Source organism: Trachymyrmex septentrionalis, unplaced genomic scaffold (assembly GCF_001594115.1).
Source record: "Trachymyrmex septentrionalis isolate Tsep2-gDNA-1 unplaced genomic scaffold, Tsep1.0 scaffold129, whole genome shotgun sequence".
Classification (NCBI taxonomy): domain Eukaryota; kingdom Metazoa; phylum Arthropoda; class Insecta; order Hymenoptera; family Formicidae; genus Trachymyrmex; species Trachymyrmex septentrionalis.
Window position 1 is genome coordinate 507725 of NW_017304428.1, and position 20275 is coordinate 527999.

The 20275-nt window shown below is 30.8% G+C and overlaps 1 protein-coding gene and 1 long non-coding RNA gene across 5 annotated transcripts in view; both read left to right on the forward strand.

Annotated features, from left to right (window-relative positions):
* The first annotated feature begins 533 nt into the window (after positions 1-533).
* On the forward strand, positions 534-6036 carry LOC108756632 (sprouty-related, EVH1 domain-containing protein 3). Of its 4 annotated transcripts, none has more exons than XM_018500598.1 (7): positions 536-793; positions 850-1264; positions 2838-3144; positions 3334-3502; positions 4145-4206; positions 4359-4918; positions 5268-5424. In XM_018500598.1, exons 2-7 carry the CDS (start codon positions 1245-1247, stop codon positions 5422-5424), a joined length of 1275 nt encoding a protein of 424 aa, XP_018356100.1. In that variant the 5' UTR covers positions 536-793; positions 850-1244. The 4 variants fall into 4 exon arrangements, with proteins under 4 accessions (XP_018356102.1, XP_018356100.1, XP_018356101.1 ...); XM_018500599.1 differs by having other exon boundaries at positions 858-1264; XM_018500600.1 differs by having other exon boundaries at positions 534-1264; positions 4181-4206; positions 5268-6036.
* A 12578-nt stretch (positions 6037-18614) lies between these two features.
* The window catches only part of LOC108756599, a 17108-nt gene continuing 15447 nt past the window's right edge, over positions 18615-20275 (forward strand). Inside the window, exon 1 of the long non-coding RNA XR_001939848.1 lies at positions 18615-18691. This is a non-coding gene — a long non-coding RNA (uncharacterized LOC108756599). The remainder of the gene's footprint in view (positions 18692-20275) is intronic.

Genomic DNA, 20275 nt, shown 5'->3' on the forward strand with positions numbered 1-20275 from the left:
GTCATCATCTTGAATTATACACACAAAATTTTTATACCGCCATCTGATGGTGAACCGGCGAGAACTTATTCACACTCCCAATACAATGCACACATGCACATTTGCGAGAGCTGAAAAATGGCGGAACCAATCATAGAAGAGAACGCTATCCGCTCCACTCTCCCTTGATTCTCTTTGGTTATGGTCTATTATAAACCGGTCCTTAGGAATAAAGAATGATTTTCTTTCGATTTCAACCTATGAGAAATTGTGTGTCTGGTGTATCCGATTTCTGAAATCGTTATTCCTTATTCCTTTTGTTATGTTTGCACCCTTACAAGAAGGTCGCCGCGTCGTCTCTCAGGTTTCTCTCTATGGCCACTATAAATGCTGATCCTTTGTCATTCAAGAAATCGTGTTATTCTAGCTTTACATACATAGAGGATGTCATGCAGCGCGTTGGATTATATAGAATCGTGTGTGTGCGCGCGTGCGCGCGCGTGCATGCGTGCGACCGTGCGTGTATGCAAGCGTGCGTGTATGCAACCGTGCGCGCGTGCGTACGTGCGTGCATATGTGATATTGATGAATGAATCCTGTTGCGCAGTCCGGCGACTTTATCTTACAGTAGTCAATAAGTATTCCATGAACATTATCATGTCGGTTCTGTTGAACGAACATATTTTTGCATAAAGTATTCGCGACTTGCGGATTCGCTGTCACGGTTTCAGTCGCATTCGAAGCACGATCAGTCAGATTTAATCGTATCATACAAGAGTGATCGGAGTTTAGCTGTGAACACATTTCTCGCGTGGTGAGATGCACTGAAACGTTTTGCGGTAATAGTGGAAAATCTTTGGAAAGTCGCAGTTTTCAAGCGAAGAAGATCTAATTCATACGATCGATGAGATTGAGGCAAAACTATTGAAATGGTTGGAGTTTAAGGGGGCAGAGACGTGGTAGAGTTGGATAGAGTCGTAGAGTGTACCTAATTTTGATAAAATGTGGCATTGAAAACAAGTGAGTGTGTGGGGATGAATTGCACGGGAAGTGCAAAGTAAAAGGTGGAGGAGGTAGCGGAAGAGGTGGTGGATGAGACGGTGGAGTGGGCGGAAGGAAGGGAGGAAGCTGGGGCGCTGTGTCGGTGTTGATACTCGTCTAAAAAAGCAGACAGAATCGCGCGATCGAATGTCTTTTCGATGTGATGAAAATGGTGAAGTGTGGGAGAGAGTGGGCTTTGAGTGAAGGCTTCGATACTTCGAATCATGACAGAGACGTCGGACGAGTGAGTATGCACGAAGAGCAATTTTTATTTTCCACTATACTATATAACATGTTCTTTCCGAGACCATTCCATTCTATGTCAAATACAAGCGTTTCTCTATCATTATCAATTCTTTATCCTTGTATCCCTCCCTCCCCCGACATCGAATACGCGCTATTTTATTCTAATAGACGTACTTTTACTTGATTAACGTTTTTTTCGTCCTCTTTCCCTTATTTTCAATTATCTCTTCTTTTCCTCTCTGTCTCTTTTTTATTTCATATTTTTTTCGTAAATTTTATTTGTAGATTGTAGAATAATAAATTAACGTCAACAAATTTCTCAGCGAATCTTTTTTTCTTTCTCTGGACATCTCCAGATTTAGTTTATCATATTATGTTCTTTCTCATTTCTTGCTCTTATTTCGTCTTTTGTTAATTCTCTCTCCTTTTTTTATCTGCCTAGTTACGCATATCTCGCATTCGTCTGTCTCTCTCTCTCTCTCCCTCCCTCCCTTTCCCTCCCTCCCTCCCTCTGCCCCCCTTCCTTCCCCACCCCTCTAACAGTTTACTACTCAATATTCGTGTATGAACGACCGTTCATTCATTGACTCGATGTCAGTGTGTGTGTAACATCTGGCTAAATGATTTGCACGATATATTTTTTCAAAACTTGTGGAAATTTTAAAGTCATGTTATTTTCAACAAAACTATTTCGTTCATGCAAATTATATATATTTTTTAGAAATTTATAAATTGTTGATTCAATATTATATAAGAATATCCTTAAATATGTAGATTTTTTTCATTTGTAACAATACTGAGATAAAATAATAGACTATATGCACAAGTTAAAAGTTAAGGAATACTTAATTTTAACGTCGATTAAATATTGTAACTATAATTATTAGCTTGTATTTTTAATAAGTCATATAGAGTATCTTTAGAATCAGATTATTTAGATTAAAACTAATATATTATAGTTAATCTTGAGATAATTTCCGTGCATCGAAAAAACATTGAAAATTGTAATTATATATCTTTTAATTTTTTAATTATATCTTTATGATTAAGTCTTATATTAAAATTTTGTGATAACAACTTTTATATATATATATATATATATATATATATATATATATATATATATATGAATAACGCAGTAATATAAAATAAATTTGTTCTTTGTTTTCAAGAAAACTGATTTTGAAAAAATTAATTATTAGCAAAATAATATCTTTGTATGCATATATGATATTTCATCGTTTACGACAGAGTTGGGATTTAGGGCGGTATTTATAGTCAGGTCTTATATTTAAGACCGTCTTAAGTATAGTCTTAAGAAATCACGAACCAATCACCGTATTAGCATCTTAAGACATTACCCAATAGTTGCATATTTCGGCCGATTTTCAACTTGGTTTCTATCCCTTACTTCACTGGTTTATGACATTACAACAAATTATTTCATGTTTTTATGGAAGTTACAGAAATTCTATTGTATCATATCTGTTTGTGTCCGTTATCAATAATACTTTAGTAAATGTACGAATATGAGCGATATATAATGTTAAGCAACTATTTGTTCTTTGCAGTGGTAACTATCTGGTAAGGGTCCATGCCCAGGTAATGACAAGAGATGATAGTTCTGGTGGTTGGGTTCCTTTGAGTGGAGGTGGATTGGCAAATGTTTCAGTCAGACGTAGAGTCATTTCCTCAGGAGTGCATCAAATAAACAATACCAATGGAATCACTATTCCTACTACGACCAATCCTTCGCATTCTGTTTCCAATACAGCAATTGGTCTTCAAAACCATGGATCTTCTAATATGTCACCACCTAGCATGAATAAAAAAAAACATGAATATCTTATTTATGGAAAACGCATCACCGACCAATCGGTAGGTCTCACAATTTTATTATTATTTTATTATTTAAATATTTACTTCAAGAGGATATAATAAACGCTATAGCAGTTACATTTCATATCATTTAAAATCGTAATATATGTTGCAAAAAATATAACATGAATATACCAATATTATATTTGTTATAAATAATTTGTATGAAAATAAAAAATCTTTTTTTAGGTTGTTCTTAGTTGTACAATTAAAAAAGATTTCGAATATAATAAGGTAATGCCAACTTTTCATCACTGGCGGACAGGGGAAAAAAAGTTTGGTTTAACATTTCAAACAGCTGCTGATGCAAGAGCGTTTGACAAAGGCGTCCGAACAGCAGTTGAAGAACTATTGGAAGGTACAGCATTTTCCTAAAAAATCAAAAGAGTATGATTTACGGGAATAATTGACATAAGAATAAAATAATTGACATAATGTTGACATTAGAAAATTGCATTCATAATGTGTTGGTGTTAAATTTTCAAGTTATAGTATCGATAATTTGATTTTAGTTCTTTTCATATTTTATTTTTTTCTCTTTGCAAAATTATGTCCTTATCTTGTTTTAAATGAAAGAATATATACAGCCAACAAAGAAACAATATTGTTATATAGTAAACGTGGGAATTTTTCTAGATCAGGCAATTACTGTATTTTTTATCATTTTTTTCTATATTATGTGGGCTTTTAACTTTTATTTATTGTTTTTTAATATTTAAGTATTGTATTATAAAAATTGAATATTAAAATATAAATCCAAATCATTAATATATATACATACATATATATATATATATATATATATATATATATATATATGTCTATTACAATTTTATAACAAGTATTATAAGGTTTCTTTTGTGTCTTATTAATTCGTTTGCTAATTATTTTGCTGCATTTATTATGGATTGTGGAAATGGTAAGCTTAATAGCCTCAAATTCTTATCATTTTTTTCCTTTTTGTGATTTTATTGTGAAATTTTATGTTTTAATGTGCTAGGTCTGTCTGATTTGACGTTAACTACTGATATTCCAGACGCTGGGGATGAAGATGTTTTCATGGTAAACAAATTTATTGTTTATATATTTATTAATTTTTTATTAATTTTAATTTAAAAGAGATATTAATTGATAAAAAATACAAGTTACGTAAAAATAAATTGAAAGAAAAAATATAGCAACAAAGTTTTTATTGAAATTATTAAAATTTTCAGACTCTGAATTTACCAGTAGAACCACCTGAGCCACGTTTATCTTCGGATACATCTCTTGGAATTCGAATGTCCAGTTATTCTCAATATTCGGAGCTTCCTGACCCGCACCGATCTATCCATTACATCAGTAATTCTTCCACCATTAAAGCCCCATCATCACAACATCCCCTGGCTTCTACCACAGATATTGGATCAGATAATTATCCTTATGTGCAGCTTACAACACTTAATCATGAATATCTATATCCTATCATCGATGATCACAAAGGTGAAAGATTAGATGGACACAACATTTCCAATAGTGAAAGCTCCCTAAAGAAGCCAGATACAATAATATCACAACCTTCGAAAAATACTGTGAAACGTAATGTGCAAACGTTACGTTGTAAACATTGTCAAGAACTGTATTCAGAGCAACATAATCCAAAAGGTTCCTGCGAATATGCCCCTGATCCAATTAGACGTGGAATTGCAACAATTTCTTGTTTGTCATGTGCCCAATGTATGTTATATCACTGCATGAGTGACGCCGAAGGTGATTTTGCACAAAATCCTTGTAGGTAAGTATAATATTGTGACTGTATAGCCAGATAATTTATATCTTCTTAACTCTATTATTATACTATTCTTACTTCTTATATATTTAACATATTTGTACTTATTATTTTCTTCAACTGTTTTGCATTGTTTTGTATTACAAAAGTTCAGATTTTTTAGAAATTTATTACATTTTATATTTGTTGCAAAAAACATTAAATCAGTTGTTTTAAAGATATCTTTAAATGTATACTACATTTTAAACAATATGTTAGTATTTATCATTAAAAAATATTTTTTTATAATATATACAATTTAATCGATTAATATTTTATATATAACATTTGAGTAAATTACAAAATATCAAATCAGTTGTAGTGCAGAAGAAGGATGCGGACGCAGATGGCTTGGTTTGGCCTTGTTGTCATTGATCGTTCCTTGCTTGTGGATATATCCTCCACTTAAAGCTGTACATTGGTGCGGAATGTTCTGTGGAATGTGCGGCGGGCGTCACCATCCTATGGAATAACTGGAAGAACCCTTTGATATCTCTGCTCCATATTCGATTGGTTCAAACAACTTATCTGCGTCGTATGGTGCAGTCGCCAATGTATATGAATATTATGATTTGAGTATGGGTCGCTGTCAGAGGTATCAAAGGGGTAAACAGTTTCCAGTGCATGCACTTATTCATCAGAGTCATCTTTAAGAAAAAAATTGATCAGTCAGATAAGACCCAATTTAATACAGGATGTCATAATCTCAATATATTCCATACATTTTATATATTTTATTAGAGCAAAGTGCATTATTTAATTTCACATATACATTGGACAATTTGAATGAAATCAACTAGTATTTACACAGTTTGAATAATTAATCTGTGGAAATCACAGCAAATGGACTCAGACCAACTATTTGTGATATGTGGTGCACATTGTGAGTGTAGCTTTTGTGAGTCAACACATGAAAGAAATTTTTTTATTCTCAGTTTGAGTGATGTTTGCTTATGATATCCAATGATACGCGTCCAATGGAAAAATAAATAAGGTGACTAGGAATGTCTTGATGGGATTATCAATATGAAAAATGTAAAGATATATCGTGATTATTAGATCTGATTTAAATTGCCGAATCAATAAGCCAATCCTTTCCAATTTATTTTCATGTTTTTTTTTATGTGATATAATGTGTATTCACTTCATCAATTGTTTTGGTTTTTTTGAATTAGCAATATGAACAAAAATTGACAAATTTAATAATATTAGTTAGGGAGAAAGTTTCTTCATATTTATGCAAAAGTTTTTCATTTATTGCGAAATTTTCGTTACAATTATATCATTCGCTAGTGCAAAGTTTCAGCTTTAAGAATCTGTTTTTTAATTGCAGTATGATAATTTTTGTCGGAGTTATGAGCAATCAGTCAGAATGCTCCTTAATTTCTGAATAACTCAAGAACAACAAATCATAGATATATTTTTAAAAAATGATTTTGTAAGGAAAGCTTCAAGCTTTCATGATAGATAGTTGAAAAATTTCATAAATTTTTTTTGGGCACGTAAAAAATCCCCAAAGTAAAAAGAAAATTTTTCATCCTTTTCAACTCATAGTTTTTTATATGTAAAAATTACCAAACTCACAGAAACTCAAAAAATATAGAAAAAATATAGTAAAAATATAGTAATCTTCCGAAAGTAGAGATTTAAAATCTTAATAAAGCTTTAAAATCTTTTTTTTTTTTTTTTTAATTTAAATTTTATTCATTTTTAACGAAGATATTGTATATACAATTTTGAATTTCAAAAACGGAGAAACTTTCTCCCGTATCCAATATATTGAAAAACAGATATAAGATTTATCTTTTATTTTTTTTTCTAACATTTATCTTTTATCATTTTGTCATCTCAAAAAATTAATGCACATTATACTTGACGTATTGATTATAAAAATATTTAATCTATTTTATTTAAAAACATTTATTTAAATTCAGATTTTAATGATTAAATCGAAGAAAGTAAACAAGCCTATCTAAGCCGATGTACAATCTTTGTTGCAATAAAGTTGCAAAACTGAAAGTTTTAATATTGGGATACAACGTTTAATATTGAGATTTCATTAAACATATAGAACATAATTTTGCGAGACTAAAGTTTTTTAATACAAAAGAAATGAGAAGTAAAGTTTTTCCATTAATCAAACCAATAAAAATCAGACATAAAGATATAACAAATGTAGAGAGGATAATTCTCTTCTCTCCAAAACAAAGACATTTGTTAAAAATAATCCACAGATTTTGTTCACACATGTCGATAAAGACAATGTAATAGTAGTCCTTGACAGAATAGATTTCATACAGAAAATGAAGACATTGTTTGCAGATTCTGAGACGTATACGAATTTGAAACGTAATCCCGTAAACAAGGCAATCACTGAGTTAAAGGCATTTCTGAAAAGTTGGAAACATTATGGATTTGTACCGGATTCTTGCTATAAATACTTAAAGTGTTACTAAGCTACCTCATGTTTACGATGTATCTAAAATACACAAAGTTGAATATCCGCTTCGTGTCATTGTTTCGTCCATTGGGAATCTCCTTAACAATTTAGCATCTATATTGCATAAAATAATTCAAAATAGTCTATCTCCAACTGATTTCAACGATAACAATTTCCAGTTGAAATTAAAAATATTTCTAATATGACAATTTTAGAGAATGCCTTCATCTCTAGACGTGGTGTCATTTTTCACTAATACACTGATTAATCTAGTTTTAAAAAGTTTATCAAAATAATTATTGAGCTTATTGAGCGGAATACTGACATTACAAAGATGGAATTTTTTAAAGGCAGTTAATTTAATTCTAAATTCTATATATTTTGTTTTAACAACAAATTTTATAAACAGACATATGGAATATCTATGAGTTCATCATTATTCTCTATAGCGGTTGATATTGTGATGCAAGATTGAAATCGTGTGCATTAAAAGAAACTTTCTGTTGCTTCATTTTTTATGTAAGATACATAGACGATATTACTTTTCTCTTGACAATATCTATATAAATGAATCTTTCTCTTAGACGGTCTTAATTCTTACCACCCTAGACTTAAATCCACTGTAGAAGTAAAAGATGACTCTACATTGAATTTTTTGGACGTCTGCTTGATTACGAAAGATAATATCTTTATTCATGATTTATATCGGAAACTTACATTCTCAAGTAGATTTTTAAATTTTTACTCGTGGCTATGCTCTCTGCTAAACAGTAGAAACAATGATAAGTTTAATAGACAGTTCTTTTCCTCTATCCTAACTTCCATAAAAAAAATTTGAATTTAGTTATAAAAATTCTTTTAAACAATGGTTACTTGTTAAATTTGATATTTTCTATCATTATAGAAACATAAACTCGAACAATTGGACCACATAAAATACATTGAGGGTAAGATTGTAGAAAATATGAACAAAAGGTTTTTTTACCGTCTTTTATTCCTACCATACAAAGAAAAATTTAGAATTTTTTCAATAATAATTCCTATATAAGAATGGCTTATAAAGGCATCAACGGATTGAGCAAATTTATTAAGGTTTAAAAAGATTCTCTAATTGATCACATTCTAACATTGTCTGTGAGATTATAAAGATTATAATGTAACATAATGTAGGACAGACGAGATGTCTAAAATCGCATATCATTGAGCACAGAAATCACATTAACTAGTACACAACTCAACATTCAGTGATCGTAGAATATAGAATCGAAGCATCACATGATTTTGATTAGAATAACAAAAAGTTTAGATGAAGAGAAGATTTTTAAAAGATTAATTTCAGAAATGATCTATATTAAAAAACAAAAACATAGTTTAAATCTACAAAATAACACATTATCTCTAGATCCGCTTTATGAGAATTTATTTACAATGACATAATGTTTCCTTCTTGTTTGTTTATGTATATATTTTCGACATTCGAGATAATTTCTCACTTAGTGTCTGATGTGCGAACCATAAACAGTGAATTTGAATATTCTTTTGATTTTATGTAAGTTTTCAAAATTTTAATGTAATTTATCTAATTTATGTTAATTTATATTATACAGTAAATTTGATAATTAATGAATACTACTAGTCATACAGCCATTGGTCTACTCATCACAGTGATTCTATATAAGCTGTATAACGTATGTTCACTCAGTATTAATTTAGAATATATTCTAATAATTCAGAATATGACTAATAATTCATTTACTTAGCAAATCGAGCAATTTAATGCTTAAGAATTACTGGCAGATGTACTCACGTTGACCACATACAACCTGGCAATAACTTGTGATCAATATGCAATTAAGTCATATGTAGGTTTAATATTGTTTGTTATTTATTAATTATTGTATTATTGTTACTGAAAAGAATCCAAACCAAGGATCTTACCGAAAAGTCTTACTTTTATTAAATAAACGAAAAATTTGCATCTATACATCCTGTTGCTGGCTCAAATAGGCTTGTTTCTTTGATTTAATCTATTTTATTTAGATATTTTCTTGTTGTGAAGTTATATCTTCTTTAAAGATATCTTCATATAAAATTAATAAAAGAAAAATAAAAAGATAGATTATTATCAAGCAGTAATATATTTATATAGTAATTTAAACGTTTTATTTTAAATAATAAATTTTAACATTATTGTTTGGACAGTATTTGTAAGTAATAGCATTATGCTTATGTTATAATATGAAAAATGTACAATATGCGTATGTATGCGCGCGCGCGCGTGTGTGTGTGTGTGTGTGTAAAGGAGGGGGGATAATGTATATTGTATGTGAGAAATGTAGTATTTTGAAAATTAGAGAAATTTTTTTATATATATTTGAGATCATAGTGTTTATTTTATGCAATTATTTAAAAATTATTATTAAAGTATTTTTTAATTAAGTCATGTACAATCTCCAATTATCTGCTTGTATTATTAAAATTAATGTGACAACATTGTAAAAATATATCAAGAAACATTGACATTGAAAGTTGTAAAATATCTTTTAAATTACATTGAAAAATCAATGTACTTTTAGATGTGTATAAAAACAGCATTCTACACATAAATAGATTAACTAAAACACATAAATTTTATAATAATTAATAGTAATTTTATTTATAGCAGAATTAATTTAATTTTAAAAATTTTTATAAATAAATTTGCAGCAATTAGTTTCTTAATATTATTGTTTTAAAGAAAATATTAAAATGCTTTTAATGCTAAATTGTTAAAGATTGAAAATTAGTCGCTTTATGAATAAATGACATATAAAACCCTTTCAATTTATAAATTTCTCATAACCGTAATTTTGCTGTTCGGTTAATTTAGTTATCATATTCTTCAAACTTATTAGATATTTGCTTTTTTACATTATTAATGTTTTTTTTATAATAGTTGAGTGTCAGTAAGTAATAAAAAAATAATGGCAAAATTAAAGAACTAAATATGGAAGTAATATAAAATATTATAGATATTATTTTAAATATAATCTTTTTGAAACAAAATAAATAACGTGTGTGCGTGTATAGGCACACGTTTGCACGCATGTAAATATAGATGATATGCATAGTGTAGATATGACATTTAAAATTAATTTTTTTTTAACCGACCCTATTCAATAGTCTTTTAGAATACGTATATTCGTTATTGACATATTTTTTAACATTTGTGAATCTTTAATTAATCTTTCGATTTTTAAATTAACATATTTTTATTTTTCACATAAAAAAATGCCTTTAAGAACCAAGCAATAGCATATTGTTGTGCAAAATTATAAATATCACATATATCAATAACATCGATAAAATTTACATCGGTAACATAATGCAAATTATAATGGTGAAATTGTAACTGTTGTTTGGCTTTTAAAGGCCAAATGCGTTTTTCCATATGATTTATATTGTGAAAATGTGTATATTAATTATTTTTATTTTTATTTTATTAATTTTCTTATCATTACTTTTACTATATTACATCGTGTCCATTAAAAATGAAGATTTCATAGGAAATATTTGATCAAAATAATTATGAAAATTTTTATTTTAGATTTTATAAAGAAATAAGTATCCTAACATTTTATTATTATAAGTTTTAATTTTTTTATATAATGGGGTATTTTTTGTCAAAAGGGCCACTCTGTCCAAAATTCAGAGGGGCCTATGGAATTCGTTTTGGATTCGCTTAAATTGTTGCTTGAGATCTCTACTTTAAAAAAAAACAGTCTTTTCGGAAAATCAAAATGGCGCACTCAAGATGGCTGCCAGAATGAACAAAGTCGAGTGGAAAAAAAAGATGATAAACCTTCAAAAGAATTACATGACCTGGAAAATTAATGGCAGCAAATTTTTCCATGTATTTTTAGCTGCTAAAAACTAATCTGATAAAATTTGGCACTTGATCATATTTGGCCGCCATTTTGAAAAAATGTCAAAAATTCGTTTTTTTTTGCGTATATCTTAGAAAATATTGATTTAAAAAAAAGTGTTTTACAAAAAATAAAGCTCTTGAAATTCTCTACAAAGAAGGTCCTATGCATAATTATCGTAATTTTAACTGTTTACGCATAATATGACTTTGAATTACGAGACTTTCAATTAAGCTATATAGGTTGTGCTGTTACATATATTTAATTTGTAAGATATGGCACAGAAAAAAATTTTATTTTAAGAAATTAATGTAAAGATTATATCTGAGTTAGTCTATACGTGTAAATACACTGTGAATACAATGAAAAAAAAGACGTGATCACATGATTTATGCCCATTTTCACCAATGATTAACTTTAATCTCTAACTCTAAAGATTAGAAAAAGACGAAGAGTAAGTTGAATCGAGATTAAAGTTAATCTACGTTGGTGGAAATCGGCATTAGACAGCTAATCAGACCGTTAATGTTTTATCTTTGTTTTCTAGAGCAATTACGACTAAATTTTTACTTAGAAATAAAGTAACGATAAAAGTAACTAACGAAATCGTTACCGTTATCCAAAAATGTAATTGCGTTACCATGAACGTTACTCAAAGGAAAATATAACATTGTTACACATTCGTTACCAAAAAAAGTAACTTTTGTAACGGTAATGACGTTACAAGTAACGTGTTATTTGCCAACCCTGTTAATATGCATATACACGTGCTGTGTATATACATGCTACTGATTATCTATGTCCTGTCCAATTTGAGCTTCAGAGCCAAAACGCAAAACCATCTACTAAAAAAATTCAATGTAAGATTTTAGGAGTATATAATACCTATGAAGTGTAATAAACGTCACTTAGATGCGTATCAACACTTTCCAGTTGTCGAAATCTTACACATTGAACTTTCTTGCGTCGATGGTTTTTCGTTTTCGCTCCAGCGCTCAAATTGGACAGACCTGGGACACGATTCCGCAACTGTCGGTAGGCATGTAAAACAGTTACGGAATCGCGCCCCTGGTCTACGTGATATTAGATTAGCTTTAGGTAACCTAATATCACATAGACAATCAGAGATTCAAAAAGGAAGAGAAAACTTTGTTTCGGACAGGGAAATTAAATTATTAAACCACCAAGAAAAAGACAATTTCGATGTACATATCTCTTTTCGTAGTCGAGAACGAAATACACATATTCCGTCATTTTTGTTGCGTTGAAACGTGAATCCCCTATACCCATGTAGTAGCGCAGTGTTAGACGGGCCGAGTTTCAGTCGCTTAGGATTGAAAATGTTGAAAATGTTAATATATTTTACATATTTTACATATGTATACATATATATAAATATATATAATACATATGTAAAATACAATATGTAAAATATATCAAAATTTTTAACATTTTTGAAAAAATTTTACATAGGCGACTAATGATCTCCTATTTACTAGTGACCGGTACGTTACTGAAGCTACATTGAACGCACATTTGAAACCCGACCTGTCTAACAACACTGAACAAAAACGTAAGGTCGTAACACGTAAGCAGTAAGGAAATCATAACATTGGATTCGCTACTGGCATTACCGTCTCTACTGTGATTGGCCAATTCGCTTACTACTTACGTGTTATGGCCTTACGTTCTTGTATGCTTAATGAGTGCTTTGCGGAATTTGAGCGACCAATCACAAGTCATTCTTTTATGAGAAGGCTCCGATTACATACAGTGCATATTGCACACATGCGTCGATAATTAGCTAATTTAAAAATAAATAAATATTCTCATTGCAGTAAAAAAGTAAAGCAGTAAAAAATTACCAGTACTAGCTGATATGAGTAGTGTGTGCAATCGGAATTGTAGGCAAACGAGATCCTCCCTCTTTTATTAGGATTAAAATCGCATTAAAACTAATTTCATAAGATTTTAACATCTTTAATCCATATTTCAAATAAAAAATGCATTTAATTTAGTATTTAAGTACATGATGATAAAAAACGAATAATAAAACAATATTTAAAAGATTATGTACGGATTTGCTAATCGTTCCGTTTCCGCTCATTCCGCTCCATGGGTATAAAGGAATTCAAAACCGCGTAACGAAAATTGCGGAACGTTTGTGATTGGCTTTGCTCTCGTTTTACATTATGCTATTCCGCTGCATGGACCTTTAACCGAGGAGCACAGACTTTTGCATAATACATAAGACGTAATGTGTAAGAAAATAAACCAATTAAAGTCCTCCGTTTCCTTCCTTTCCATGAAATAAAGAACTCTGATTGTTAAATTTCTTATGCGTTATGTGTAAGAATACAAATCCACGCAGCGGAATAGTATAAAATCTGCGCTTTAGGGCTATTCCACACAACTTGCATAGTCGCATGAATATATGCATAAAGAAAATCATCCAATCATATTTTACGTTTGTCTTTATGACAGAAATGTGATTGGATAATTTTCTTTATACATATGGTTATGCTGTTATGCAAGTTTGTGTGAAATGGCTCTTAGAATACCGTCCCATGAGTAGAAATTTATAGCGGAACAAAACAGTGCGACCAATCAACTCTGCAGTCATTACTCTCCTTTCTTTTCTGCGATTATGATTGGTCTCATCGTTCCGTTCCGCTGTAAATTTCCGTTTATGGGACGGTGGCCTTACGGTGCTATTACATGAAGCGCAGAAATACGGAAACGCGGAAGATAAAGTTAACTAAATTTTATTAGATTTTTGTGTTTCCGCGCGTTCTGTTCCGCCTGTTCACCTAATATTACGGAGCACAATTTCCACGGAAAAGCAGAACGATATAATAACAAATACACTTTTATATTTATTTTAAAAAATTGTATTCACTTAATTCATTGTAATTTTTATTAATACGCTTATCTTTTCAGATTATGCATTGAATACAAGCATTTTAATCAATACATACATTAAAAATTAATCATTTTTAATTCCCCGTTCCGCTTTTCCGCTCAAATTGTACTGCATGTAATATTAGAAGATCAAAATAGGCAGAACAAAACACGCGGAAACGTGGAAATCTAGTAAAGTTTAGTAAAAATTTTGTTTTTCGCGTTTCCGTATTTCCGCGCTTTATATGAGGCCGAGTTCACACCTTGACGGAAAAGCGGAAACAAACCGAAGTAATAGTAGGCAGTACATTCTGCTTATCTGCTTCTGTCTTTCCACGAGTTCTCAATGGCTTCTGCTTTTCTGCTTTCCCTCTTTCTGTCAAGGTGTAAACCCGATCTAATGGCACCTAAGATGCCTTTTCATGTGTAGCAAAACATGATGCAAATTTTTCATAATTGATTCCGCTACATTTGCTGCGTATGAAAAGGAATAACGACAATAGCATATTTATTAAAGTTCAATCTCAAATATGTCTTTTATTTGCTCTCAACTTGAAAATTAATATAGAAAACTTAAAAAGATAAAAACTTGTGATTATAGTTAACTGTTAGTGCAGTTTGGACAACTATCATTTCAGGTAATTATTTACAATTTAGAATATTACTTCAAATCTTAATAAAAATGTACTCATTATAAATGTACTCTATTTTCATTTTTTGCAAGTATTGAGGATTTTCTCAGCTTCGAATTTTTTGCTGCTCATTGTTCGTTCGGTTGAACTTCAACAAAATGCGGCAAAATGTATTTTTCGTCGAAAGTGCGTCATCTCATGTAAAATTTTTAACCAATAGCAACGAATTGCTGCCATAGCGTGTTGCATATGAAAAGTTAGCTTAAAGGGCATTCTACAATACGTTGCAAACAATCGTTGCCAGTTGAAATGTTTATTATTTCAGAAGCATAAATAATACCATTAATGCTTCTAATTGATTGTCGCGACAAACGTTTCAACTGGCAACGGGTGTTTGCATTGTAGAATAAATATAGAATTGTTGGTTAATGTTGGTTATGACAACTTTGAATCTGAATGAATTAATGATTCTGAGCAATGTGTCTGGTTTATGGATTTTTGGGAGTCCATCAATTTCAAAAATATCTAATATTTCGGAAGAATTTTTCATTACTTTTCGATTAATTTTTGACTCTGCGTATTTCTTCTTCGATAACTGCATTTATAGACAAAAGTTCGGTATGCCTATGGGATCACCAGTAATTGCAGACATTGTAAGTTTGTTATACTCTAACATGCTCTAAAATGCTCGTACCATAGCATTTACTCACTTTAACGCGCTCATTGAAGTGAGTAGAAACTATAGCAAGAGCACATTGAAGCATGCTGGAACATGCGACGTGAACAAACCTTGTATTATAAGATTTAGAGAAAAAAGCCTTGAACACTTATTTTTTCCATATACCTCTATATGTATAATATGTTGGTGACATTGCTATGAGAGAAAATATAAAATCACAGAAAGAACTAAACTATGTATATAGTTAAAAGAAAGTCGCAATTAAATTATAACCAATGTTATACAAAGGATAATAACAATGTATATTAATGTAAGACGGTCTCAATCTAATTACCAAATATTCAAATTAAGACGACTGTGATTTTATATTTTTTCAATTATATTATTTTAAATTGTGTATTTTTTGTAATTCAATTTGGATCACTTTTAAAAAGGACATATTTTGCTATTGTATAATATATCAGTAACTGTGTTAATTGCGACTTTTTTATGATTATATACTGAATTTTATTAAGTTATATTGTGTTCCATTAACAGATCTCTTGAGTATTATCTGCAACTTTACCAAATGACTATAATGTATGACTCAATTATATACCAACTGTGGCGATATTTATAAGATATTTATAAGAGGGATCATCAAAGATAATAAATCATGTTAATTCCTATTTATTTTGTAATTACATACGGTTAAATAATCATTTGTTCAAAATTAAGTTTACTTTTATTTGTACATTGAAAATGACACGATCGTTGTCGAAATATATATTTGTTATTTGAACATTAAATGTTATTGTTTGGCTCGTAGCCCTTCTTTTTTATTCTTATTTTTGATTTATTTTTATTGAGCATATTATCACTTATATATCAGAAAAATAATTTGATTTTTGTCATAGAGACTTTTGAACAATGATTATCCGATTGATTTCATTTTCAACACAATAAATAAACGTCTTAAATCATTAGTAGCATAAAAAAATGTTAAAGCAAAGAACTTTGACGGATATTCGCTCTAAAGATGTTAAGAAATCGTGGTTTTTGATTCCTTTTATGTCGAAAATTTCAATTAAATTTAAAAGGATATCATAAAGGATTTCGATGTAAATTTAGCATTTTTTAAATCTTAATTATTTTATCAAAACGCATAAGGATTCTTTACCTAATATGGCAAAAAAGAATGTTGTATACAAAATCAATTGCAATAATTGTGATACTTCCTATGTTGGCCAGACGAAGCGGACTTTAAAAACAAGAATCGCGGAACACCGAATTCGTAAAAATAATAACAATTATTCTGTTATTACAGAGCATAGATTGGAGTTGAATCATGATTTTAATTGGGATAATGCAGAGATTGTTGATAGCGAGTGTTTTTTATACAAGCGATGTATTTCTGAAATGTTACATATTCAGTTACAAAAAAATAGTTTAAATCTACAATCTGACAGTGAGTTTTTGCATCATGCATATATTTCTATTCTTAATAATTTGTACTAATTTTAAACCACGCGTTTCTTTTGTGGCTAGTTTTTTCTATACTGTAAATGGTTCGTGATCATTGTCTTTCGTTTTTATTGTCTATGCTTATAATAACATGTAAATTGAGTTTGAGTTGCCCGCGTACATGTTGGTGTCCCGTTTATATCTGTAACTTTGACTCATTCGATTGTTAATTGACCGTTGGCAAGCTAGATTGGTATATCTTGACTTTAAGTAAGAATATGGACGATCAACAAAACTATTTCTATTTATAATTATAACGTTTTCATGGTTTGACGAGTGAGTAGCTTGCCTTTTCATTTTTTCATTCTTTCTTTTGTAATTTACTAAGGTAATGATTTTGATCATTGATATAGAATTTATCTTCGATTTGTTGCCACTTGATTCGTGAACCTTGTGCCACAATGAATAGAGATGGATTGATTTGTCACTCTCTCGTCTAGCCATGTAAGATTCTACTTTGTGTAATAATGAGATACAGAAGATGACTCAAGTGTAAGCCGAAACATCTGATTTCATCGATTTCAAAATCTCTTTCTCGCACTTACAGCGAAAAAACTCTCATTAGCCCTCTTTTTGTTTATATTTTTGACATTTTATAATAGTTTAACTGCAAAAAATCATTTTTATTAAAGAAGAAAAATTCCTTGTAAATTGTTGTGCGACTGCTCAAAGATGTAAGTAATTAAGTTTTCCATGGACAGGTTTTTAGTGAACAAATACTTTTTGCAAAAACTAATGAACATTTCAGGTTTGCTCAGGGTTAGATTTGTTCGTTATTACGAGGGTTACATTTTACGAAAATTTTTAAACTTTATGTTTAAATCTCAATGAACAGAGAACGAATGAACAAAAATCTTTTGATTTTTTTTCTACTTAATTAATAGATCGATTTTAATGTTCCACATCTCATTTTGTAGGTATTTCGAATACCTACATTTTTCATACCGAACTTTTTTCCATACAATCAATATCTTTCCTTTTGTAAGCAAAAAACGTGCTTTTTGCAATTATTCGATCTTTTTCGCATATTTTCTTCACAAATCTCGAATCTCAAACATACGCATTTCTTTTCTGATGGCCTTTCGAAGATTTTCGTGAAGAGAAATGCTAGTTTATAATTTTTTTCTGGTAAAATCCTACTTCTACTGAACTATTCTTGCTACGAGTTTATGAAGGAGGTACATAACGCGCATGAAAAATCGTAAACAATTAAATATCTCGTAAACTGTTGCGTTTTAAAATGATTGATACTATTCTGGATTAATGGGAGAAGTATACTATTAATACAATTTATTAAATTATATGTTATTTAGAATACTCCTGGGATGCCGTGAGTCGAGATTGCCGAGAAAATATTTTTTGCTGTCGCTTGAAACAAGCGACTAGTGTGAGAAAGAGCTCGCTATTTCATTCACCCTCGACGGTGAGAACACGTATATAGGCTCGTACTTGTATGTGTGTTACAGCGCCGCACCACATAAATGGCTGAATTTGTAGGCGTGGAAAAGTGACGTTTTGACGAAATTTATGTTACACGCCATTTCGTCGTTATTTACTTAATTGTGAACATGTGACTGGTCTTGTATTTATCAAAGAAAAAAAATCGTAATTATCGATGAAAACTAAAGTTATCTTGGAATTTTATGTGTGAAAGCGTATATTTTACTCGTTTCAACAGCTGTCGGAGTGTGTTTCTGCCCGAATATAGGCTCACTTTACATGCCTTTTATGATCATTTATTTATTATTGACTATCAAAAGAGGAAAGAACAGTTTTCATCGATTTTTACAAGTGTTTTAAAGCGATCTCGTTTCGTTTCATCCAAATTGTCTTTATTTAAAAATGGCATGCAATAGAAATTAACGTGTCATTTCTCGCTTCTGACGTCACGATTCTAACGTGGTCGCCGTACTAATCAGGAGCCTTAATTCTTATAACTCGGGACTATGCCCGGTATTCATAGTCAGATCTTATATTCAAGACCGTATTAAGTACGGTCTTAAAAAGTCACGAACCAATCAGAAAGCTGCATTAGCGTCTTAAGACAGTCTTGAAATAAGACTCGACTATGAATGTGCGATCTCTGAAAAGCGGTAGGAGTGAGTACGAGGTCTTTTGGTTCTACAATAAATTGAAATTGATGCAGGTCATATTAACAATATTCTAATTTATTATTAAACTCAAAATTATTTAGTATTACAATATTTTAAGATAGTTGTAGCTATATTTGTAACTATTATCATTTTAACATTATAATTACATTTATAAGAGTAATCTAGTTTTCTTGAGTAATCTTGCATTTTTAATTTATCTTATTGTAGTATTTGTTTCTATAAACTAATTACTATTTATCAAAAAATTGTACATTGTGAAATGCGGTTGGTTACTTAAATCATTAATCGCAAATTATTAATTAGTTACAAGAGACAAGTATACATGTTTCTTCGCTAGAGTTAACCCATAGAGCGAGCGTAAGTCTGCCGTGTGTGCGTGTGTGTGTGCGCGCGCGCGCGTATGTGTAAACGGAGAGGCGATACGGGAATTAATTTAATTCGCGAATTATGACGAAAAAAGGGGAAAAGAGGTTATAGAAGAAATTTACGAGAATGAAATAGGGGTGAAGTGATCGCGAGTATTGGAGTATTGGAACGTGAGGGTGGCTGCCCAGTTATGGCAGTTCGTCTGGGTCAAAATAATCGGGGTTGATAATATAGGCACCTAATGGGAGAGGTTCTATTGCGCGGGAAAGTCTATCAATTAGAGACTCAAAAGAGTCATCAATGTGAATGAAAAATTCATTACGTGGAGGAGCGGGAAACTCTTCCAGAAATTCCATGCTCGAGGTTGAGCAGGTGATTGTGATCGAGAGGGACGGACTAGATAGAGGAGTCGGGAGTTAGAGATGGGATGTCTGGAAAGATTCGCTGCATCAGAGTGTCCGACAACGCGAGTGACGGAGATCGAGGAGAAGGAGGAGGAGAAGGAGATATCGTCTCTAACGCGTCTTGGTGAATCTGTCTCAAGCCGGCAAAGCCGGTGGTGGCAAAGGTGGTGAAGGTTTTAATGGAATCGCGTCCTCGGCTGAATCTGACTCCGAGAAAAGAGGTCTCAAGATATTCCTAGTACGCTTAGTCCAAGAGAGTCTCCGCACTTCGAGGAAGGCCCAGCTTCTAAGCCAACTTTTGTATGGGCGATTGAGTGTTAAGCGTGATAATATGGTTACGTTGGGTTAGACTTCGCAGTGAATATATATATATATATATA